This window comes from Pteronotus mesoamericanus, unplaced genomic scaffold (assembly GCF_021234165.1).
Source record: "Pteronotus mesoamericanus isolate MK-2021 breed Mesoamerican mustached bat unplaced genomic scaffold, CSHL_Meso_final scaffold_507, whole genome shotgun sequence".
Classification (NCBI taxonomy): Eukaryota; Metazoa; Chordata; class Mammalia; order Chiroptera; family Mormoopidae; genus Pteronotus; species Pteronotus mesoamericanus.
In genome coordinates this window covers 12,536,291-12,560,719 of record NW_026555319.1, presented here as the reverse complement: position 1 = coordinate 12,560,719, position 24,429 = coordinate 12,536,291, and the positions used below count along the sequence as shown (strand labels likewise).

At 49.2% G+C, this 24,429-nt stretch overlaps 2 protein-coding genes across 3 annotated transcripts in view; one reads left to right on the top strand and one right to left on the bottom strand.

Annotated features, from left to right (window-relative positions):
* Positions 1-3,777: 3,777 nt before the first annotated feature.
* Positions 3,778-7,372, top strand: LHFPL7 (LHFPL tetraspan subfamily member 7). Its single transcript, XM_054594092.1, has 3 exons — positions 3,778-3,978; positions 4,784-4,925; positions 7,105-7,372. The coding sequence occupies exons 1-3, from the start codon at positions 3,778-3,780 to the stop codon at positions 7,368-7,370; spliced, it is 609 nt and encodes a 202-aa protein (XP_054450067.1). The 3' UTR covers positions 7,371-7,372.
* Positions 7,373-8,372: 1,000 nt separating this feature from the next.
* Positions 8,373-24,429, bottom strand: part of SGSM1 (small G protein signaling modulator 1) — a 66,769-nt gene continuing 50,712 nt past the window's right edge. For both annotated transcript variants that reach the window (XM_054594020.1, XM_054594022.1), the window contains exons 19-25: positions 22,553-23,143; positions 20,485-20,609; positions 19,892-19,974; positions 15,235-15,344; positions 13,921-14,017; positions 12,675-12,842; positions 8,373-10,422 (exon numbers count right to left, since the gene is read on the bottom strand). In XM_054594020.1, the coding sequence (XP_054449995.1) occupies positions 10,334-10,422; positions 12,675-12,842; positions 13,921-14,017; positions 15,235-15,344; positions 19,892-19,974; positions 20,485-20,609; positions 22,553-23,143 (1,263 nt within the window). In that variant the 3' untranslated portion in view covers positions 8,373-10,333. The remainder of the gene's footprint in view (positions 10,423-12,674; positions 12,843-13,920; positions 14,018-15,234; positions 15,345-19,891; positions 19,975-20,484; positions 20,610-22,552; positions 23,144-24,429) is intronic.

The following is a 24,429-nucleotide window of genomic DNA, read 5'->3' as shown; positions in this document are numbered from 1 at the left end:
CGCCAGAGGTTCCCCCCTCCCCCCACCAAGCGTCCGATCCGGGTGGCTGGGATAACCGCTGAGGATGTCGGGAGACCGGGTCACAACTCAAGCCATGTCTCCGCAGCCTGAGCTGGCGTGGGGCTGCAGCAACTGACCCAGGCCGCCTGCAGGGGGAGGCAAGCGGAGGCCGCACAGCGCCACAGAGGACAGAGCTGGGCACAGCTGAGAAAGGGCATCACCCAGGCCTGATGCAGCCAGTCGCGCTGAGCTGGGATTCAGACCCAGTTCGAGCTGACTCCAAAGCCCCTGCACAAATATGCACTGAAAGGAAACAACACTTAAATGAGTGATTGAATGAATGAGGAAGACCCCTGGCAATCACCGATTCCGGGCGTCCTCCTTTTATAGGTGGAGAAACTGAGGCCCAGAGAGGCCGCGATGCCCTCACCAAGGCCACACTGAGTGCAGCTGGCAGAGCTGGGGCTGGAACCTCCGGCTTGGGCTTCACCGGGCCCGATTCTCACAGCACCAACCGGTGTGTGCTCGTTGGTCACGCCAGCATTCCTAGCATGATAGTGACACCTCTTGTTCTCACCTGCCCAGCATCCATTCCCCATCCTCTGCTAAAAGCACCTCGGTTTTCCTTCTAGAAACTCTCCCCCCGCCCCCCCACATTCACTCCATACAGTTCCAGTGGCGTGAACCTCCAGATATCCTTACCCTCAACCCCCAATCCCAGGCTGCAGGACCTAAGTCTGACCAATCAGAACTTCCCATTTCCCCGGCCACCGTGATTGGTTCATGGGTGGGCACGTGACCCAAGTTTGCCCATTGAGAATTCACCGCAATATTTGCAGCCACTGTGTGCAGAGAAAGAGGAGCTTCTCCCCCAGCCCACATCTGGGGTTGCTAAGCCTCAGCAGGTGAGCTTGGGGCCACCAGCAGCCAACACTGAGAGAGAATGTGCCTGAGAATGAAGCCAACCCAGCAGAAAACGGCTGAGAGACGGAGAGGGCGTGTGGGCGGGGCGGGGATCCTTAGACATTGCTTGTGCACCTGTGCCTGAAGCTGTGCCATAAGATTTTCAGTTATGTAACCCAATGCATTTCCACTTGAGCCAGTCGGGAGTTGCACTTCCATCACATACAGCAAAAGACAAAACAAGCACCCACTCGGTGCAAAGTCTTACGCTGGATGCTGGGATAGACATTTCAGATCCAGTGCCTATCACTTTCTGGAAGTTCACAGCCTGCAGGGAGTATCCTCTGGAGCCAGAGAAACATGCAAATCTGTTCCCAGGCAGAAAGGTAGAGAGCCCGGTGGCCAGAAGGGCAACACCTAGGGTTGCATTGCAGCCCGGTAATCTCTACTCAAACCTTCTCCTACCCCGGAAACACCACACCCTCAGCCCTTCGTGATCTGGGGCTGGCTCTTTCCTCTGCCCAGCTTGTTGACTTAAGGAACTGGGGAGAAATACACGCACACAGAGCCTATCAGGCACCTGGGCTTTGCTCACCAACCTGCGTGTCTCCTTCAAAGGGAAGGAGGCATCTTAGGAGAGCACAGACTTATGTCCGGCACTGGAGCCTGAGCAGAAGAGGCCACATGAGAGGGTCCAGACCTGCGGTGTGGTGAGTCTGGAAGGAGGAGTTTTCAGAGGTCAGGAGCGGGGAGAGAGGAAAGTACTAACTAGGGGCCATAATGGGCCCCTGAAATTACATTCACTGTAGTGTGTGCACGGCTGCGGCTGTGGGAGGGGTGGCTACCCAGGCAGCCCTAGGAAACCGCTGGGGTATTTGACTTTTAACCTAACCCTTTAATATCACCTTGGGCTTAGGGCCCAGGCAGGAGCCCGATTCCCTGAGTTTAAGTCCCTCGCCTACCACTCACTTTGACAGGTGTAAAATTAGCCTTTGTTTTGTCACCTGTAAAATGGGACCTATGATGACAGGACTTAACATCCAGCAGCCGTGAGGCTTATATGGAACAAGGTGCTCCAAGTGTTTAGCATGGCACTTGGTGAGTGCTCAGGAATTGCTGACTGCCATTCGCAGTGAATGCTGAGCTGGAGGAGCAAACACCCAGCCCCTTGCAAGCTCCGCTTAGCTGGATTCCAGCTAATTGGGGCCTGGCCGGATGTGGTTTTGGGTTATAATGCCTCATTTAGCTTTCTGGGCACCTGGACAGTCAGCGTGATTTTCCCAGGTGACATTGAGCACATTATCTGGAGAACAAAACTCCTTTCAAGGTCAGAAACGCCCCGAGAGCCACTGGGGCGGCCGGAGAGAGGCAAAACCACGGGCTTCGGTCGGCTCTGGGCTCCCCAGCTTCCTGGCTGGAATTACACCCCTTGGGATCCTGCCAAACCCCAAGGAGAGGCTGATTTGGGTAGAGGAAGGAAAAAAAATCCATCTTCCCTCATTCAAAGGGCCACATCTCACTTGCTGGATAGCAGCCGTGAGGTTATTTTCATCCTGGGAATAAAAAGTCTATGCTATGCAACCCTGACCTACCTGCCCAGGCTTCTCTCGCCCTCCCCCCTGCGCCCCACACGTGATTTTACCCTCTTTACCCTTCACAACCACCCCACCCCCATTTTCCAGAGAGCCGAGGGGACACTCCCAAGGTTGTAGAGCTGGGAAGGAGAGGGTGTGGTCTGTCTGCTTCTCGCTACCACATAACCCTACTCAGTGACTGAACCCAATGCCACCTGCCCCTTGGGATTTCTGATCTGCTTTCAGGTGGAGAAACTGAGGCTCAGAGGAATGGGGCAACTTGCCGCAGCCACGCGGCTGGGGAACGGTAGAGTGAATGGCTGGCCTCAGAGCCCAGGATTCCTGCCATGTTTAACGTGCCGGCCAGCCTTTGCGTCCCAAAGTGAAACCAAGGTTGCAAAGGACTGACTGGTCCTGGGAAATCTGTGTAGGTGCCATGGGCTTGGCTGGCAGCTCAGCTGCTTTTGAACTTGGGTGCCCTTGGGTAGGCTCAACCCTCTGGGCTCACTCCTGGCTACCAGTGACAGCGTGGGCACACCACCGTCCTATCACCTCCATTACTATGGGGGCAAACCTTTAAATTTTGATTCACTTTTTCATTAAAATAAATTTTCATTGTACATGGGCAACCAGTATCGTGCCAAAAACAAATCCACCACAGCGAACACAAGGAAAATCCAGCTGCATCCTCAGACTCTCACTTGACTCTGTTCTCTGCTCAAGGGTCCCCGTCCTTTATAAAGGGAGAGATTGGCAAATGCTTGAGATGTGTTTAAGGCCCACGTCTTCCACAGAGACTTTGTCTTTGACGTGAAGAGAGGGACTGACGGAGAATTGAGAGCTAATTCTGGCATCCTATGATGGAGTGACATTGAAAGCTGGGTCCAGGCACCCCCGAGTGTCTCCCTCAAGGACCACCCGAGGCGCCATGGCATCCGCCTTCTGCATCTGGAAAACTCCAGAGCAGTTGCTCTTAACCATGGCCCTTGCAGTGCTACGCTCTGTCCTAAACGCTTTGTGTTGGGTGACGTGTGTGTCGGAGGGGCTGTGTGTGGGAGGAGGGCTCCGAGGTTTGGGGTTTCTGCTTCCAGAACTTGTTCAGGCGAACCCCTCCTCCACTCCAGTTGTTGGCCTCTCCCGCTGCTTCCCGTTGAAGGGAGGCTGAGGACCTGGGGCAGGAACAGGGGACCAGGTCCCCGACTGGGGGTGGGGCGCCTTTGAAGCATCCGTTTCCCTGCTTGCCCCGGAAGTCTCTGCCACTCACCTTGCTCCGTGACCCCCAGGTCACCGATGGTCCACGATGGGGGCCAGCATGTGGGCAGCTCTGGGACTCTCCCTGACCGGCATCTCAGCCCTTAGCCTCGTCTCCCCGGCCTGGTTCCAGACTCCCACCTTCTCCTTTGGCGTCCTCACCTACTGCTCCTGGCCTCAGGGTGACAGCTGGAACCAGAGCTGTGGGACCTTCGGGTCCCTGGATGACATTCCTGACTTCGCCTGGAAGGTGAGTCCTCAGCTCATCAATTCACTGGGACCTTGGGGGCACTATTGAACCCAGACAGCGAAGCGAGGCCAAGTTCAGAACCACTCCCTGCCAACTGCCCAACCCCAGCCTGAGCTCCTGACTCTGCAGGTGTGGGGTGGGGTCTGGCTATCTGCATTTTAGCAAGCACCCAGGATGGTTGTAAAAGCAGCTGTCAACTCATATAGCACCTTTATACAAATTTAGAAAAGGTGCCCCTTCTTCAGGACACTATACTGCCATCTGCTGGAGAATTACTGTAATCAACATGCAAATCTATGACAATCTCAAAACATCTCTTAAGAGCTGGGCAGTGTATAACGTGCACACTCCTCCCTGGCCACCCTTTAAGCACTGTGAGGTTGGAAAACCTCAGCTAAGGTGTTGAAAGTTTCTGTTAATGAGGCATATTACCAAATTTGACCATGGGGACAATGGGCCAGGACTCCCAGTTCAATACCTCTAAGGAAGATTTTACAGCCTTCAAATCTGGTAGTTTCACAGGTGCCTCCCCTGGTGATCCCGCCATTTAGCAGGGCGCCACTATAGGGAGGGTGTGGTGGTTGTAGATCTAGATCTTAATCCTGGCTCTCCCTCTTAATTAGCAGTGCACCCTGAAGCAAACGACTCTACCTCCTTGGATCTCCTTATGTTTATGTGTAAAATAGGGGTAGTAATAGCACAGGCCTCCTGGGGTTTTCGGAACCCAGTAGCTGGTCAGTGAGCAGAGGGCGCATCTCCCGCCCCCACCCCACTCAACACGCTCTCTCCTCTCTCTTCCTGCAAGGCCTCAGCCGCGCTTCTCCTCGGAGGCTGGCTCCTCCTGGCCTTTAATGCAATTCTCCTCCTGGCCTGGGCCCTGGCCCCCACAGAGCTGCTGCGCCCAAGGAGGTGCAGCGGCAAAACGCCGGGGGTGCAGGCAGCTGCAGGTAAATGTACTGTCCCCCAGCGCACATTCCAGACGTGCTTGTGGAGCGAATGAGCGATGAATGAAAGGTGGGGGGGAACACCTGTGAGCAGAGTCTGGCCTCCTGGGTCCAATCTCAGAGATAAACCCGAGGACTGTGGACTGTTCCTGGTCCTTTAGCGAGCCAGAAATGGGGGGAGAGAGCGAATGGTATCTCTAACATCACCCTCGCCCGCCCTAAGCTAAACCCAGTCCTAACAGTCTGTCCCTCTTCCTTTCTCTCCTATGCATCCACTTTGCATCATCTTTCCGTGGACCACAACACTCAGCCGGGCGGGCACTGCCCGAGGGTGCCCAGCTGAGGGCTGCTGTGCTGACGTCCAGCCTCCGCTCCCCTTCCTAGGCTGGGAGGCTGCTTCTCTCTAATTCACACCCAGTCTCTGGATGACCAAGCCCAGGCGTTGACGGCAAAGCATCTCCCAGTTAATTCCCCACCCTCTCTCACCTGGACTGGAACAATACCCCCCCCCCCCCCCCCGCCCCGGTCTCCCTGCTGCCACCTTTGCCCCTTAGAGTCTGTTTGCCACACCCTGGCCAAACGGGTCCCATTAAAGCTGAAATCCGATCCTGCCACTCAAGACAGGTTTGTCCTCCCTTCACTGACTTCCTGTCACACTCAGAGCAGAATCCAAACTGCTTACCTGTGAGGCGCCACCTGATCAACCCCCCTTCGCTCGCCAACCTCATCTCGTACCCTCTCTGCCAGGCTGTGTGCTCCAGCCCCCCTAGCTTGCTTTCTGTGGTTCATTTACACCAAGCTTGTTCCCTCTGCCTGGAATTCTCCGTTCTCAGGTCTTCTCATATCTTGCTTCCCCATTTCATTAAGGGCTCTGCTCAGCTATCTCAGCCTCAGCAAGCTCCTCCGTGGCCTTGAGGTGAGGGAGCTCCCCTCTCAGACTCTCCTGTTTACCTCGCTTTAAGCCTTGCACAGCACTTACTACCCAGAGTCTCCTATGTGCTTTCCTGATTCTTGTCCATCACTCTCTACTAGGACATCAGCTCCATGAGGGCGAAGATATGTCTGTCTTGATATCACCGGCACTTACCACAGTGCTTTGCACATCACAGATACTCACTAAGTATTTGTTGATTCAGTGGATGGAGATACAGACCTTATCCAAGGCTTGCACAGTGCACAGTGGTGATGAAGTACAACAGGCATTTACAACTCAATGGCGATTTTGCCCAAGAGGGATAAGCACAGGGTACAGGGAGAAATCCCAGGAGGGCGGGGGATGTTAAGGAAGGCTTCCAGGAGGAGACATCACCTGAGCTGAGTCTGGGAGGACACGTGGGAGTTAGGCAAATGTAGAAGGGCATTTCAGGTAACGGGAACACCAGGGGCAAGGGCATGGAGACAAGAGAGCAAGGCATGCGCAGGGAACTGCAGGTAGACCAGTGTGGCCGGCGAGCAGCGGAGGCTGAGGGTGTGTCTGATTCTCCTGCACTGGGAGTGCCTAAGGCGGGGGGGTACCTGGTCCATTTCCTCCATATCATCAGTGTCCTCTTGTTTTGATGAATGAATGGGTGGATTGGTGAATGAATAAGTGGGTGGGTGAGTGGATGAACTGAGAGATGGATGATGGGTATATTAGTGGATAGAGGGATAAGAAGATGGGTAGACTGGGATATGGTTGGCCAAATGAAGGATGCAGGGGGATGGATGGATGGATGGATGGATGGATGGATGGTTATGGGGGACAGGTGGCTAAGTGGGCAGGCGAATGGATGTTTGAGTGAATGGACAGGCAGATAGAGGAAGCAAATGAGTGGATGAGAATACATCTGAATGGAAGGATAAGGTGCAAGCCTAGGATGGGAGGATAAAGGAAAGATGAGTTATTACGATATTAAATTTGCATGATGACAGATGGGTACTAGTCTTAATTGTGGTGATCACATCGTAAGGTATATAAATGTCAAATCACTATGTTGTACACCTGAAACTAATATATTGCATGTGAACTACACTTTAATAAACAAAAATTGTTAAGGATAGATGAGTTGGCAAATAAGTGAATGAATAGATGAATGGGTGGGTGGGTGGGTGGCGGGAAGGAGGGTAAGTTAGTGAGTCTCAGGGCAGAACGTGAGCCCAGAGCCCTGAGCGACACACTGGTTTTCCTCCTTGTTCCCTCCAGTAACTGCCACCATTGTGGGCCTGCTGGTTTTCCCCATCAGCCTGGCCTCCCCATTTGCCAAGGAAGCCTGTGGAACCTCCTCCGTGTACCGCAGTGGACAGTGCCGGCTGGGCTGGGGCTACGTGACCGCCATCCTCAGCACAGTCCTGGCCAGCCTGCTGCCCATGATCCGGTGGCCACGCAGCGTGACCCAGGTACAGGGCAGGACCATCCGCTTCTCCAGCAACACTGGGAAAATCATCGTGATGCCAGAAGCAAGCAAATAAAACTACCCCAGGAGGAGCAGAAAGAGCCTGTGTTATGGCTCAATGAGACCACCACACACCCAGGCTCAAACCCCACCTCTGCTGCTTCCTCGTGACTCAGGCAAGCCACTTCCCCTCTCCGGACCTCGGTAAATGGGGGGTGAAATGTTGCCTACCTCATCTGGTTGTTGTGATGGGAACTCAGGGAAACTGAGGTCACAGCTAGGAAATCATTCTCATCTGGGGACCCGTCTTGCGCAGGGACCTTGGTGTACGTGGTATACCCTGTTTGCAAAGTGGCCTCACTGATTCTGCTGCCTGTATCCACCCCCTTTCCAAAGCCCCCCACCCAGCGGTGGAATCTGTTTCTCCATTCTCTGAATCGGAGCTTGGCCATAAGATTTGCTCTGACCAAGAGAATATGGTAGAAATGATGCCAATTCCAAGCCTAGGCCTCAGGAGGCCTTGCACACTTCCTGCTCTCTTGGAACCTGCCGCCACAGCCGTGTGAACAAGCCTGGGCTTGCCTGATGGAGGGTGGACATGTGGCCCAGCCTCCCCCGCTGCCCCAGCCGACAGCCAGCCGGGTGTCGGAAGCCACGTTGCCCAGCTGACCATCAGCTGATCCAGACACACGAAGAAGCCCAGCCAAGACCAGAAGAACCTTCCAGCTGAACTCAGCCCATGTTGTTGACACACACAATCGCAGGCTAAATAAATGTCTATTGTACGCCACTAGATTTGGTTGGGGTGGTTTGTTACGCAGCGTTATTCTTGGGAACAGCCAAGATACAAGGGATAAAAAGTGATTCATCTGCCTTGAACTTTGTGGGGACAGACCAGGCAGCTACTGTGAGAATCTGCCCCCTCCGCGCGTGAGACGCTGCGGTGGGCGTGGGAGGACAGTCTCAGAAACAAACATTTCTTTCTTTCAAATGAAGGAAATTCCCCTCAACAGAGACACAAAAACAACCCAGCTTCACGCGTTTCTCTGTTTATATATATTTTCTCTCCATATAGACACAACTTTTCAGTAAACAGTTACGAGATATGCTGGTAACACTGAGAAAGGGAGGGCGCTCCAAGGACAGGACGACCCCCACACGCTCGATTCCAGGACACAGGGACACGCGCGACATACGGAGACCTGAATAAGCACAGTAAGCTGGATAAATAGGAGTTACTCTGAACCACGACCACAGACGTTTCTCTGGAACACCACGAGAGAAGGCAGAGGAGAAATCTTGTGCTGTGCTGTGTGACTAGTCTGTCAGAAAACGGGGATCAGGAGATTGAGGACCCACGCCTTGCTAACCCAACGTCCCCTGTAATGAACAGCTTTGTGGCAAAATATACTTTCCTCTGGAGGGGACTTTTGCACAGTTGTCCCCATCTGGGCAGGCTGGGGGACCAGAGTGAGAAGACGTACAGTCCTCGGAAGCGAGGGCCACGGGGCCTCATCGGTCCTGCCCAAGGGGCCCCGCGCGGGGGAAGGTGGGGATTCGGACGCAGCTGCAGGCGCTGACGGAGGGAAGAGCCTTCGCCGACACGCAGGGCAGGGGCTTCCCCGGTCCTGGTTTGCTCGGGGCGGCAGGACTAGTGCACCCCTTGTGCGAACGCCGCCATGTGCTTTATTTGTCTCGTCCACTTGCCACAACCCTACCTGCCACCCTTGGGAAGGGCAGCCCTCCCCGACTGTTTCTCCCGATTCTGGTGCATTCTCAGAATAGAGTTGGCAGGACCGCTTTCCTGAAGGACAGGCGGGCAGGTGAACTACCTCCCTCAGGATCTGTTTGTGGACTGGCGACGCTTTGTGAAAAGACACGGTGGGGACCGCTGCCAGACCTAGCCACCGTGGAAAACACACACACACATCTACCCTGGCTGACCTCTGTCTTCCTCCTTCGTCCTGAGTGAGCAAGGGCACTTGGGGAAAAGCTGGCCTCCCTGACCACATGGCTTGCACCAACACACGTCCCGAGCTTCTGAAGCACCAGGCCCAGCGTGCTGGAGAGGCAAGGTCTTTCCTGCAGGGAGGGGGAGGGGCTGAGGACTCTGCCCTGCCCAGGGGGGCTCGGGGCCAGTCTCAGAAAAGCCCCTGACCTTCTCATGGCTGCACACACTTCTCTGATTCCAAAGACACCTTTCCTGACAAGAAGAAGTCTCTCCTGGGGCAAAGCGGAGGAGAAAAATGAGAGAATACAACAAATGGAACCGCAGCCCTCCCAGGGGGATGTGAGCAGGGCTCCGTGTGCTTTTCCTAAGAGGGAGGGAGCCTCCGGACACAGGCGGCCTAGGTCGAAAGAGAAGGGGTTGGGGGACGCATTGGTGGCCCCTCCTCTGAGCCAGTAGGTCCCACGTGAGGACATCTGGTCACATCGGGGGACATTCTGGGTTGTCACAACTCGGGGGGCGGGGGGAGGGTGCTGCCGCCATCTAGCCGGTCGGCGCCGGGATGCTCCTCAGCACCCTACAGTGCACGGGATGCCCCACCGGCCCCAGGGAATGAGCCAGCCCACGTGTCAGCGGTGCTGAGGTGCAGAAACCGTGCTCTGGCACATCTCCGAAGGCCCCTGTCAGAGGCTAGAGGTGGCCCCACAGACACCTCCTACACCAGTTTCTAGAACAGTTCCATTCCCAAGGCTCATCTGACAAGACAGTTTGGAGGGGTGGGAGAAGGAGAGAGAGGAGGCCATCCCGGAGGCCTCGAACAGGGACAATCCCTCCGTCCACCGACAACTCCCCGCGAAGGAGAAATCCCAGACATGGGCGATCTTTGGTCAAACAGGAAAGCGTAAGGCTGAACTCAAGGGACCACCCCTTGACCCCACCTGCCCGGCGGCCAACGTCGGGGCGGCTTCTCTTTGCACAGAAGTCCATGCTCACGAACAGACCCAGGGGCTCGCTCCCGGGGCGGCCGGGAGGAAGAGTGGGCAGGACAGGCAGGCGGCAGCTTGGCCAACGCTGCCCGGGCGAGACGGCCCTCACTTGTTCTCAATCAGGGTCTGCACCTTGTACACGAGGTCCCGGGCCAGCTTCAGGACCTGCTTGGTGTTGTGTCGCTCGGCCATTTCTGAAAGAGCAGAAGGCAACATCCCATGAGCCTCCCTCTGTGCCCATCCTCAGGGCACACTTCCAGCACCTAGAGGGGACTGCAGGGCGTCCCCATCATTGTCATCTGGTGTCAAAGCCAGAGGGGCTTTGAAAGCAGGGTCAGCACCTCTGGACCTCAGTTTCCTCGTCTGTAAAATGGGGATTGTAACAGTACTTGCTCCACAAGATGATGCTGGTTCAGCATGTGCTTACAGATGTTAGTTAGGTCTTCCCGTCCCCTTCCTAAAATTCAGTAACTGGGAACTACTTTAGAAAGCAGTGCTCGGCACATGGTATGTGTTTACAAGTATAAAAGGAAGGAAGCAACAGAAGGGGAAGGGAGGACAGAAAGTAAAAATAGTAATTTTATCAACAGCCACACAAAATGATCCAATCTTTAAGGCAGAATAACCCTAACCTAAGATACATGTCATAAAGAAGTCATTTAGTGAAGGAAAAAGACAGTAAGCCCATGGCTCCGGAACTGGGTGCCACAGTCCCTCATGGCGCCACTGTGAACTCAGAAAAATTTTGAGGGAAACACAGCGATGGCGCACCTCGGTTGAACATGAGGCGTGAGTTCACAAACTACATCACATTCCCACCGATGACTTTACAGCTTGGCACAGCCAGGTTTTCAGCGAGCGGTTGCTGCGATAAATGGCAAGGACTGTGTGGAAACCACTGAGGCACAGGAAATGAAGGTGGGGGTGTCCAGCCTGATGCCAAGGCCTGAGACGCTGTGAGGAGCCCAACGGATGCACACATCCCATGAGGAACTGTACTTCTTTAACAATGAACTAAACATTCTATTTTCTTTTGAGTTTTATGTATTATTTTTTCAAATGGCTACTAAGTTGTCAGGGTGTAAATACTTAAGTGGTGTGGACCTAACTACTGGCCAAGTGGAGGTCCCGGCCTGAGGGGCCAGGCACTGCAGTGGCGTGGGAGCCCCTACGGCAAGTCACGACTCGCTGTGTGTTCTCGATCCCACCTGCAGACTGACGGCAGCCCAGCTGCCCAGCAACAGGGGCGGGGTGAGTTAGGCAGTCACTTGAGGTATATTCTGCAGTCTTAAAAGTGGTTGTAAAGAAGACAGTTTTAAAATGATTAAGTGGGGAAACAAACTAGATATAACTGGATTCCATGATGGTAATAACGTAAAAATATCCATGACTGTGGAAAAGTCTGAATGGGAAATGTTAAAAAAAAAGAAACAAACAAAACCTACTAAATGTAACCTGGTTTCCCAGCTTGGCTCTTGGAGCGGGAGAGGAAATGGAGTAAAAACTAGGTGAAATCAAACAAAGTCCAAAGTTTAGCTCCTAGTAACGAATCAGTGTTAACTTCCTAGTCAGGACAAGTATCCTAGCGTCAGCTAACACGCCAACATTAGGGGAGGCTGGGTGAAGGGTATCAGGGACACTTTGTACTATATTTGCAACTTTTCTGTAAGTCCACAATTATTCTAAAACAAAAAGCTTAATTAAAAAAATGTTTCCAGGGGAAGGTCACAGATAGCTTATTTTCTTCTTTCGCTTTTTCCAAAACCTTTAGTTAAAAAAAAACCCCAAACATTACCAATAATAATAGCAACAACAGCTTCTAGCAATGGCGCCCCTCAAATGGGCCGGGTATCACACGACCGGCTTTATTCACGTCCTATTTAATGCTCCTGACAACTCTCTGATTGAGGTCTTAGCAGCATTTTTATACCCCAGGAAGCACCATCCCAGAGACATGGAGTCCTGTGCCCGAGATCCCCCAACTCCCAGGTGGCCGAACTGGAATCAGAATCCACATCTTACTGGATTTCCAAGGTCTGCCTCTCCCACATCACTTCAGCTGCCTTCCTTGGCCTGCTTTTCCTGCAGCTGCCAACCCCCTGACGCAGACAGACACTGCTACCCCATTTTACAGAGGAGAAAGCAGATGTTGAGCGAGAGGACAAGTGACTTGTCCATGGGCACAGCTGGTCAGTGGCAGAGCCAGGGTTTGCCCTGAGCTTGATTCCAACACCTGACTCCTTCCGCCAGGTCCCTGAGAGAAACACACCCTCAGCATTGCAAGATGTCAACTCACCCATTTGGGAAGAGACACAAGAAGTGAACAGAACCCCCCTCCATCCCCTTCACTGTGTGTTAATTTCAGTACATCTTCCCTCCCAAAGCCCCAGGAAGGGGTCCTCTAGAAGCCCACACCCCTCAGAAGGGGCCCTGGCCGCAGGGGTACCATTAAAGAATTTGATGATGTCTGTGAAATCCATGTTGTTCTCCAGGATGATGTCGCGGTAGACCTCCACCAGAGCCAGCGCGATGAACAGGACGTAGTGGGCGGATGAGACATGTTTGGCTGCCCAGATGGTCTCCCAGACGGAGAAGACATCATCATAGACAAGTTCTGTCAAGACACCAATGTGCACACACACGGGGTTGGGGCGGGGGGGAGGGTGTCAGTCACAGAGCTCACGGTGCTGCCCGCCCTCTGGGAAAGTCCCAGGCCTGGTGTGCCCTGAGCTTCTGTCCTGGTGCAGCAGACAGAGCTCAGGCCAGGGACTAGGGGACCTGGACTCTGACATTTGACCCTCAGAAGCCTCAGTTTTCCGTATCTGGAGGATAGGCAAAGCAAATCAAGTGTGTTTTTAAGTTTCTAGCTCTAACATCCTGCAAATGGAGGAACAGAGCATGTACATGTTTAACGCTGACCTGTCCCTGTTCTGCCCCTTGACCAGTGTCCCCTTCTTTCCCTGTACCCTCCTCCAGCTCCTCTAACACCCATGGGGTATCTCCCCTTCCACCTGCACACACAACTGACTGCTGCCTCTGGGTCTAGCGAAGAGATGGAAGGGAGCAATGGTTAAGAGCAAGGCTTTCTGTATCCCACAGACACAGTCTGAATCCTCGCTCCATCACTTACTAGCAAGGTCACCTTGCTCTAGTTACTCTCTCTCCTCATCTCTCACATGGTGATGCTGACAGTAGTAAAAGACTAACGAGATAATACACAGAAATGGCCCAGCACCGCGCCTGGCTCTTAATAAACCCCTCCCTATGTGTCAGCGTTATTCTTAGCATCACCCCAAATTTGCACAATAGCAATGTACTGTGATAGACATGATTTCCAAGTCCCGTGTAAAACATGCTCCATGGGTGTCAGAGTTCTTGGTCTCTGACGAGCAGCATGATAGAGGGGAAGGGAACTGGCCTTAGGAGACACACAGAGTGGGGCTCAGATCCTGGCTCTATGCCTCCTAGCTCTGAACTCAATTTTTCTCAGCCTTAGCTTCCTCATCTGTAGAATGGGGACTGTAACAATGCCCGCTGCATGGTGTCACTGCTAGATAAGGCAGGTGAACCGATAATCAGAACTCGATACATGGGTGCTACTCTCTTCCACTAGCTTTTGCTCAGTGGTGTCTTTCCCCGTGAGGTTCTGCTACAGAGAGTCTGGGAACAAGGCCCCGGTTTGAGGCCTGTACCTCGCTTGAAGTCCAGCAGGAACCAGCGGTAGCAGAAGTAGAAGTGAGTGTAGTCCCCATTCTGATGCATTAGCTCAAAGAGCTCTGAGTCCAGGATCTGTCAGAGGAAGCAAAGGTGGGCATCAGCCTCCTGGGAAAAGGCCAGACCAGACACTGAATAAATGATGCTCTGTCCTCATACTGGACACCGTACAGTCCTTACCAACCACTTGGAGTTAAAAAAAATGGACAAAGGATTTGAAGTGGAAGTCAACCTAGCTCAACCTAACACAGTTGTTTCTCCAAAACTGATATGCAAATGGCCAATAAGCACACGAGAAACATGCAATGTCATGAGTCATTAGAAAGGCGCAAGTTAAAACCCTAATGAGATGCCACTTCATACCCACTAGGATGGCTATAATAAAAATGACAAGACAGCAAAGTGCTGGTGAGGATGCAGAGGAATCTGGAACCCTCAAATGTTGCTGGTAGGAATGCAAAATGGTGTGGCTGCAATTCCACTCCCAGGTATATCCCCAAAAGGATGTCTGAAAACATACATCCACACAAAAACTTGTACATGAATGTACATTATTCGTAATAGCCAAAAAGTGTAAACAAACCAATATCCATCAACAGATGAATGGATTAACAAAATACGGTCCATCCACTCAATGGAATATTACTCAGCTAGAAAAACGAATGATGTACTGACACATGCTCAGTGTGCGTGAACTGTGAAAACATTATGGTGAATGACATGAAAGCCACGCATTGCATAGACTAGTGGTTTCCAGGAGCTGGGGAGAGGGACTGATGTTACTGGATACGGAGTTTCTTTTGGGGACGATGAACGTGTTCAGAAATTAGGTAGTGATGGTGGCTTTGCAACTGTGAATATTATAAAAAAGCCACTGAATCAAACACTTATAAAGGTTACATTTTATGGCATGTGAATTACATCTCAATAAAGCTGTGAGTGTCTGTATGCATGAACTAGACCCAAACATTACTTAGAAGAAAAGGACTGATACCATCCAACATCCTTTGAAGGGCCAGGGTGATGTCTCATTCATTGTGTGGTCATAGTGCCCGGGATAAATAGTGAGAATGAATCTGCTAGAACTGATTGGAATTGTTGAGCTGAACTAAGTTTTTTAGTTCAACTCAGAGTTAAGTTGAATTGAGTTTTTGAGTTCAACTCCTTCAGCGGGGCTGAATTGAGTTAGGCAGGACCGAGTTACTGGGTTGAGTTAAACTAGGTGTGACTATTAAGTTGACCATTGGGTTGAGTTTGAATGAGTTATGTTATTGAGTAGGACTGAATCATACCTGAATTAGCGACCTCATGTTGGCAAAATGTGTGTCCATGGCGCCTCCATGGGGGAAGTTCTGGTTCATTCTCTTCATGAGCTCTGTGAAGCAGCTGAAGGCCAGGGCCTCTGGGGAAAGAGTGCAGGGGAAACCATCAGCCCCGCCACCACCCAGAGAACTGGAGGTCCCAGGGGACAGGCTAAGTCCCAGAGCTGGTTCTCAAGGTCTACAGACAAATGAGAAACACAGGGACAATGGAGGGCTAGTGTGTTCCATTTCAAGGCATGCTCTCCAATCTTTTTTTGGGGAGGAAAGTCACTGACACCTTTATTGCTTTGGGCAGGGTAGGGGGTGGACGACGCTCAAGAGCTCTTGGTCAGGCAGGCCTGCTTCCTCTTCATCACAGGCCTTGCGGATGGCGGCCATGTGCGCATCCAGGTGGTACATGTTCTTGCAGATCATGTGCTGGATGCTGCTCAGGGTGGCCAGGGCATTCTTGTTGATGGTGGTCTACATGTAGGAGGTGGCTGGCTTTCTCTGACCAGATCTCCACTTCATGATGACCACACCTCTGCCATCAACTGTGGGCTCCACGCCTACTGTCTTACGGTGGATCAGCCCATTGTAGCAAAAGGATTTGAGGGCTGTCAGGTTGGGTTTGGTGCCGCACATCCGCATGCTCCTCTTGATCAGGAAGCTCGACTATTCTGCCCCACCGTCCACTGCAGGTGGGCAGACATGGCGGCTGCTCCTCTCCGACCTTGATTACCTACCCCCTGCCTTGGAGGCAGGACAGTAATTTTTTCTTTTAGAAAATGATGGAGACAGCAAATGCTCTGTTTTAAAGATCTCTATTTGTTATAATAAAAACATGACAATGTTTTGTTGATCCCAAACACTTTTTTTCTTTTTGAAATTCTACAGGGTTCATGAAGCTCTTAAGTCTGGGACCTTCTGTATTAAAACAGCAAATGTCAATAATGAGAGGGCGTTTACATGCATTATGCAAAGAAATGGTAAACTAACGCTGAGAAAGCTGCTTTGAGAGTTACTACACATATTAAGAAAAGGCTCTGAGAAGTCCAGCAATAAAGAAATGTTTCACATTGTTTAACCCAGGGTTTAAAAAATTTATTGGAAAAGGGGACCTTTTTTTCTCTTAACACATGTTAGTGTTAGGGAAAATTGAGAGGTTTTCCCAAGGCATGGTAGGATTTCATTCATTTTTTAAAAGACTTTATTTTTTTTTAGAATGGTTTAGATTTACAGAACTGAAAAGGGAGTAGAGAGAATTTCCATATGCCCCACACACTCAGTTTCCTCTACTACTAACATCTTAGTAAGTATGGTACAGTTGTTACAACTGATAGCCCACTGATTATATTAACTAAAGTCCATAGTTTGTTGGGGTTTTTTTTTAACCTGGTGCCCTCCTTCTGTTCCAAGAACTCATCTAGGGTAACACACTGCGTGTAGTTGTCATGTCTCCTTAGGTGCCACCTGGCTATGAGAGTTTCTCAGGCTTTCCTTGTTTCCGATGACCTTGACTGTTTTGATGCCTCTCTACCGAAATCTATCTCATATTTTTATCAATGATAAGGCTGGGAATAGGGTTTCCTGGGGGAAAGACCCCATAGGTCACGTGCCATTCTAATCACATTATCATCAAAGGTCAACACGATACATGATTATGAATGTTGACCGTGGCCACCTGGCCGGGGCAGGGTTTGTCAGGTTTCTCCGCTGTCCAGTTTCTCACCTCCACCCCTCCTATACTGAACTTTTGGAAGGAGGTCACGATGTGCAGTCCATGTCCGAAGAAGCGGGGAGTTGTGCTCCCCATTTTTTAACAGCCTTATTGAGAATCAGATACCATAAATTTACCTATTAAATGTAGTTTTCAGTGGCTGTAATATTCTCACAGTGTTGTGCAACCACCAACACTAATTTCAGGACATTTTTTTATCGTCCTAAAGATACCCCGTATATATCAGCAGTCATTACCCATTTCCCTCTCCTCCTGTTTTGATTGTCAACCACAACTCTACTTTCTGTCTCTACAGACTTATCTATTCTGGGCATTTCCTATGAATGGAATCATATAATACGTGGTGTTTTGTGACTGGCTTCTTTCACTTGGCATAGCATTTTCAAGGTTCATTCACATGGTAGCATGTATCAGCTCATTTTTTCCCCAAAATAATACTCCATTGTGTGGCTACAGCACATTTTCTTTATGCATTCATCTGTTGATGAACATTTGGGTTGTTTTCACTTTTTGGCTATTCTGAATAATGCTGCTGTGTACATTCATGTATGAGTGTCTGTGTGAACATGTGTTTTGGGGGTATATCTATGAATGGAATTGCTAGGTCATAGGGTAACTCTATTATGAGGAGCTGCTCAGCTGTTTTCCAAAGTGGTGCAACTGTTTTACAACCCACTAGCTAATATGGGTGGGCTTCAATTTCTCCATATCCGCACCAACACTTGTTTTGTGTTGTTTTTATTCTAACCATCTTAAGTGGGTATGAAGCAGATCTCATTGGTGTCTGGATCTGCATTTCCCTAATGCTTAAAGATTTTGAGCATCTTTTCATGTGCTGAATGTTCACTTGCACATCTTCTATGCTATGGAGAAATGTCTATTCAAATCCTTTGATCATTTTAATTGGGTTATCATATTATTGTTGAGTTGTTAAGAGTCCTTTATATATTTTCGGTACAAGCCCCTTAACATACATATGATTTGTAAATATTTTCTTCCATTCTTTGGGTTCTCTTCATTTCCTCATGATATCCTGTGAAGCACAGAAGTTTTTAACTTTGATGAAATCTAATTTACCCATTTTTTGTTTTGTAGTTTTATGCTTTTGGTGTCATATCTAAGAAACCATTGCCTAACCCAAGGTCACAAAGACTTACATCATTTTTTTAAATAATATTATATAGTTTCAGCTCTTACACTTAGGTTTATGATACATTTTGAGTTAGTGTTTTTGTACACTGTGTGGAGTAGGAGTCCAACTTCAATCTTCGGCGTGTGGATATTGAGCGTTTTCAGCATCATATGTTGAAAAGATGATTCTTTCCTCACTGAGTTGAAATGTCTGGCATGTTGTCAAAATCAATTGACCCTAAATGTGAAGGCTGATTTCTAGATTCTCAGTTCTCTTCCATTGAGCTACATGTCTCTCCTTATGGAAGTACTACACTGTCCTGATTACTATAATGTTGTAGTGAGTTTTGAAATTGTGTGTGTCCTCTAACCCTTTCTTTTTCCAAAGTGATTTCACTATTCTTGGTCTCTTGAGTTCCCATATGAATTTTAGGGTCAGCTTGTCAATTTTTGAAAAAAAAAAAAAAAAGGGCAGGTGGGACGTGGAGAGACATGGCATGGACTGTAGATCAACTTGGAGAGCATTGCCATCTTATCAACAACAGTTATCTCATCCAAGAACATGAGATATTTCCATTTATTTAGATTTTTAAGTTCTTTCAATAATGTTTTATAGTTTTCAGAGTACAAATCTTACATTTCTTAAGTTAAATTTATTCACATATATTTTCTTCTTTTAGAAGCTATTGCAAATGGAATTGCTTTCCTAATTTTATTTTTGAATTGTTCATTGCAATTGCATAGAACTACAAGTGACTTTTGTATGCAGATCTTGTATCCCACAACCTTACTTAACTTGTTTATTTGTTCTAATGTATTCTTATGACTCCTTAGGATTTTCTATATGCAAGATGTCATCTGCAAATACATGGTTTCAGTTTCTAATTTCTTTTTTCTCCATAACTGCCCTTGCTAGACTCTTTAGTGAAAAAAGTGGACATCCTTGTCTTACTCCTGATCTTAGGGGGGAAGCAATCAGTCTTTCATAGTTGAATGTAAATTAGCTGTACGTTTTTCATATATATCTTTTGTCATATTAACGAAATTTCCTTTTATTCCTGGTTCGTTGAGTGTTTTTGAAATGGGTGTTAAATTTTGCCAAATGCTATTTCTTTGCCAACTGAGATAATCCGATGGCTTTTGTCCTTTATTCTCTGAAGAGGGTGAATTACACTGATCGATTTTCATACATTGAGCTGGCCTTGCATTCCTGAGAATGAACCTCATTTGGTCATGGTACATAAGCCTTTTTATATCTTGCTGGATTCAGTTCGCTAGTATTTTGTTGAGGATTTTTGCCTTTATAGTCATAAAGGATATTGGTCTGTAGTTTCCTTTTCTTCTGATGTTCTTATCTTGTTCTGGTACCAGGGCACCAATGGGTCCTAGTATAACTGGTCTCATAGAATGAGCTGAGGAGTATTCCCTCCTGTTCTACTTTTTTGGGAAGAGTTCGGGAAGAACTGGTATAATTTCTTCTTTAAGTGTGTGATAGGTATCACCAGGGAAGCCATCTGGGCCTAGGTTTTTCCTTGTTCTCATCCCTGCTCGTACAATCAGTCTAGTTGGGTGTTGGGCACTTGGCATTAAGCACTGGCCATCATGGAACAAGAGGGTGTCTTTTTTTTTTTACAAGGACCTTGATGAGTTCACCAGACAGGTCTTCTGAGCACTGGCACTGACCCCTTCCATGGACTGACAAAGTGAAGTTACCCCCCCTTCCTCCACAGTAAGGACACCGCACCCCCCGCCCCGGGGTGGGGAGAACACACTCACCGTCATCCAGAATGACCAGCAGTGGAGCCAGGAGGTCACACATGCCCTGGACATAGCCGATCTCAATGTGCTGCCAGATGTAGCTGCAAGCAAGACACAGGGGCTCAGTGCAGATACCTGCCGCCTGCCTCTCCAACCCACTCTTCCTCTGCCTCCTCTGTGCTTCGGTCCCTCGTCCCTCACCTGGACCACTTCCTCAGCCTCCTGCCTACACCCCCAAACCCAGTCTCACACTCTTCAGACACCACATGCCCAGCCGCCAGGATGACCCAGCTGAAGTCCTGCGTGCTCAAACACCCTCACAGGCATGCCCCGTGTGACAGGGCAGTGTACACACTCCTTAGCTGGGAGGCGTAGAAGGCACTTACAGTCTCTTCCCACCCCATCTTCTCAGTCTCACCCATCACTTCCCAGTACTTCCTCCTCTGCCATGTAGCGACTTACCTTCGCACAGATAAAGCCCATGTTCACGTCCCTGTGCTCCTGCCCTAGCAGTTCCCTCTGTCTGGAATTCCCATCTGCCCCGGGACAACAATAGCTCGTATTTACTGAGCATTTCTCTACAGATCCAGCCCTGCCCCTGCTCCAGCTACCTGCACATGATGTTGCGCAGCTTCTCCAGGTTGGCGGGCGTGAAGTACCAGTAGTTACGGTCGCACCTCTGCACGTCCTTCTCGATGCGGTGCAGGTTCACTGTGTACAGGTCCAGCAGCTCCGGCTGCCGACCCGCAGGAAGGGAGGGAAAGAACAGTTACACCCCCGCTCCTCACAGGGGCTGTCTCATTGAAGAGGCCCCCCTCCCCCTCCTCACCCTCTCCTGACGTCACTGAAACCAGCATCCTCTACCTGGGCCAGGCAGGTGTTTGATTTGGTTTTTGTTGTTGCTGTTTTCTAAGAAAACCTCTTTCATTTTGGATGATGAACAGTCTTTTAAATTTTTCCCTTGGATAAAACACTCCTGTAAGGTGCACGGATTTAGTATCCGCATCGTCTAGGTGAAGAAACTAAGAGAGAGTTGTAACTGCAGTGGGAAGGAGGTCGCTCTGCTGAAAACTGGTTAAGAAGAATGAAGAACTGAACACGAGTCCAGTTCTGGAGATGCACCGGACCTGGTGCCTTGACCCAACAATCCTGGGGAAACGGCAAGACAAAAAGGACACTTAAAGGCCAAACATTAACCCAAAAAGGCAAGAAAATCCCAAAGCGGGCTTCTTCCTTGAGGGAACCTGCCAAATCACGAAAATTTAAGCTTGGATTTAAGGGTATTGTGGTCCCACCCACCCTCAAGGTAGGAATCTAGTAAGAGGTCTCACCACATTAAGGCAGGACCCCAAAGAGCCATGGCCCCAGTGAGGGAAAACATCCTGGGGTCTCAAGGACACCTGCCCATATAGATCATAGGGGCCAAATCAGGTGTAAAAGATGTCTCCCTGGATAACCAACAGACTCAAATCAGGGCTATACCTTACGCGAGTTGATACCCCACATCTCCATGCCCAGGCCGTCTGAACCAGCGAAGGACTGAATTTACAGTGGCCTCGGGCTGGTTCTGCTCCTGGGCACCAAGAAGCAGCTAAAGAACACCCTCTCTGGAGGAATCTACCGTCCCCATAGGCCTCAAACACTGTAAGAGACACAAGCTCCAAGAATGTTTCAGAACAGACCTAGGAAACTGGCAAAGAAACTGGGGGAGGGGGTGAATTATATAAATAAATGAATATTAGGTAAAAATATATATGTAGCAAACTAAGAAAAAGAAAGAGACTAGAAAATGAAAACATTTAAGTAGATCACAATTTTTTGCAGAAAAAAAACGCAGGTGACAAAATGGTGCCTACCTTATATTATTATAATAACATAAACTCCTGATTAGTCATTAATAGATGATATAATGTAACATACAGTATGTGACTATATTGGACAGCAGGGAATGGGAAAGGTTCCACTTATGTGGCGAGGACTTGGGGGTGGGGAAGGAAGGGGGCTAAACTCTCTTCTTCCATAGTTGGGAGTCAACAGATAATGTCTAAAACTGAAGAAAGACTAAAAGAAGATCAAGACATAGCATCAAGTGTGTTATTTACAGGCACGAGGGTAAACACCAGATAATTTGGGCAGAATGAGTAACTTCTCTTGCCTCTGGGGAGGGCTCTCTGGGGGCAGGTGGGACAGACAACTTCCAGTGTGTTTGCACCCAGCCTCATCTGAGCGTCTGACTCTTCCAGCTACTGGCATGTGTATCTTTGACAGAAGTAACAAGTTCTTTAAAGGAAAACGCACACACAGTGCTCACAAAACTCTCCTGCACTTGACCTCCTCTGGCTCAGACCTGAGTGTAAGTCAAGATGCTCATCATGAACGCTGCTATTGACAGAGGATACGACTCAGTACTTTTGAAAACTCAAGAAGACAGGGAAACTGAGGCTCAGAACTATAAAGTGGCCTAAGCTGGCCACTTAGAGCCCAGGACTATTTGAATGCAAAGCCCGTGTTCTTTAAGTATTATATCACCTTCTCCCCCAGATGGGTTTCCACAGAGACCCTCTGTGTTTGGGAAAATGTAATGAACCAGGGGTCATCTGGATAACTGAGATGTGGCGGTACCCTCCCTCCTCTCCACAGCAGCAGGAAGTGGAGTGGAGGAGAATTCTAGACACTTACAGAGTAGGTGACACCGCTGGAAGACACAGGGGACGCCTCGTTGTTGACGGAAGTGCTCACGGCCAGGGAGGCCAAGGCAGGGAAGAGACTCTCCATCTCAGGCTCCTCTGAGAGGTTGTCCTCGCTGTCTGCCTGGCTACGCTTCTCCGCCTCGCCGCCCCCCCAGCCCTCCATCGGGGGGCCCTCCTTTTCAGGCAGAGCCACGTCCATGCTGCCTGGGATGGACATGAACTCGTCCATGCTCTCATTAGCGAGGAGGTCGCTCTCCAGGCTGTCCTGCACGGCCAGCTCCTCACGGGGAGCCTCGTCCCGGGACGTGGTGGCCTCGCTGCTCTGCCCCTCGTCGATGCTGCTGTCCCCAGGCCGAAGCGCCAGGGAGGCGTTCCGCTGGGCGTCCATGACGCTGTCTTCTGTGCTCAGGCTGGGTTCTGAGTGCTCCGAGAGGCCGGAGGAGAAATTGTGGGAGGAGGGATGACCGGAGTCTGGGGAACAGGTGCCATTCACCAGGTTCCCATTGGGGATCTTGGGCTGTTTCTCCTCCAACTTGCCTTCTGCCTCCACCTGCTCCACTTCGTCCACAGACTCGAAAACCTGAAGACAAGGTACGCAAAGACAGATGGACTAGGATGGACCCTGGTGCAGCTTCTAGCAGTAACCTAAATACTCATCAACAGGGGACTGGTTCAAACATGGAACATACACGTAAATGGAATACTACACAGTCAGTAAAAAGGAGCAAAGCAGAACAAGGTGTAATACATACTCCCATTTGTGAAGAATAAAAAAGTGGCCTATATGCATGAAAATGCATAGAACAATCCAGAAAGAAACAAGGAAGCATGCAGTTGACTCTGGGGGGGGGGGGTTACTAAGGAATTTAAATGGAAGGAGAATACCTTTCATCATACAAACTTATGTGCACATAATTTAAATAAAGCATTAGTTAACAACATAAGGATCAGGCTAAACAGCGCATATCATATCCATGGAGTCGACTATAATGGATCGATTTTCAGAAGTAGTTCGATACACAGATGACCTTGAACAATGTCGGAGTTAGGAGTATCGACCACTTGCACAAACATCCACATGTAACTTTCAACTCTCCAAAAACGTAATTAACAGTCTACTGTTGACCTGAAGCCTTACCGATAACATAAACAGGCGATTAACACATTTTTATGTTATATGTATTGAATACTGAATTCTTACAATAAAGTAAGCTATAGAAAAGAAAATTTTAAGACAATCATAAGAGAAAATATATTTACAGTACTGTACATATTTATTTAAAAAATCCACATATAAGTGGACCTGCACAATTCAAACCCATGTTGTTCAAGGGTCAACTATACATAAAATGCTATGGGAAAATCTCCAGAATAAATCCAAAGATTCGTGTTTCTTTGTGTCCTATGACTATATTTCATCAAGGATGGACCATGTAAGACCAAGTCATTTGAAATATTCCTTCTCTGTTTAGTTGTGTCACTAACTTGATTTACTGTTAAGTTTCAAATGTATCTTTTTAAATTTCTTTTGACTAAATTGCTCTAAATTGAGTAAAAAAAAATTTACCTAACTCCAAAGTTAAAACTAAAAAACAAGGTATATTCAGGGAAATGTAGCTTCTTTTCCTACCCCCACATCTGTAGGTAACTATTTGACTTGTTTTTGGTTTATCCTTCCATTGCTTTTGAAAACAGATGCAAATACCTGCACATATTAATATTTCTTATCTTTACACAAAAAGTGGCATAGTATGCACATTTTTTGCACTTGTCTTTTCTCTTTAACACTGAGTAACACGGAATTAACATGAAGTAGAAAGTTGTTGAAGAATAAATAAGCATAATAGTGTTGATGTGGAAATTTTA

Bases quoted from the DNA above. Each gene is read 5' to 3' on its own strand.
- LHFPL7 (XM_054594092.1), top strand. From the start codon at position 3,778: ATGGGGGCCAGCATGTGGGCAGCTCTGGGACTCTCCCTGACCGGCATC. The intron at 3,979-4,783 runs GTGAGTCCTCAG...TCTTCCTGCAAG, and splicing joins TTCCTGACTTCGCCTGGAAG to GCCTCAGCCGCGCTTCTCCT. The intron at 4,926-7,104 runs GTAAATGTACTG...TGTTCCCTCCAG, and splicing joins GGGGGTGCAGGCAGCTGCAG to TAACTGCCACCATTGTGGGC.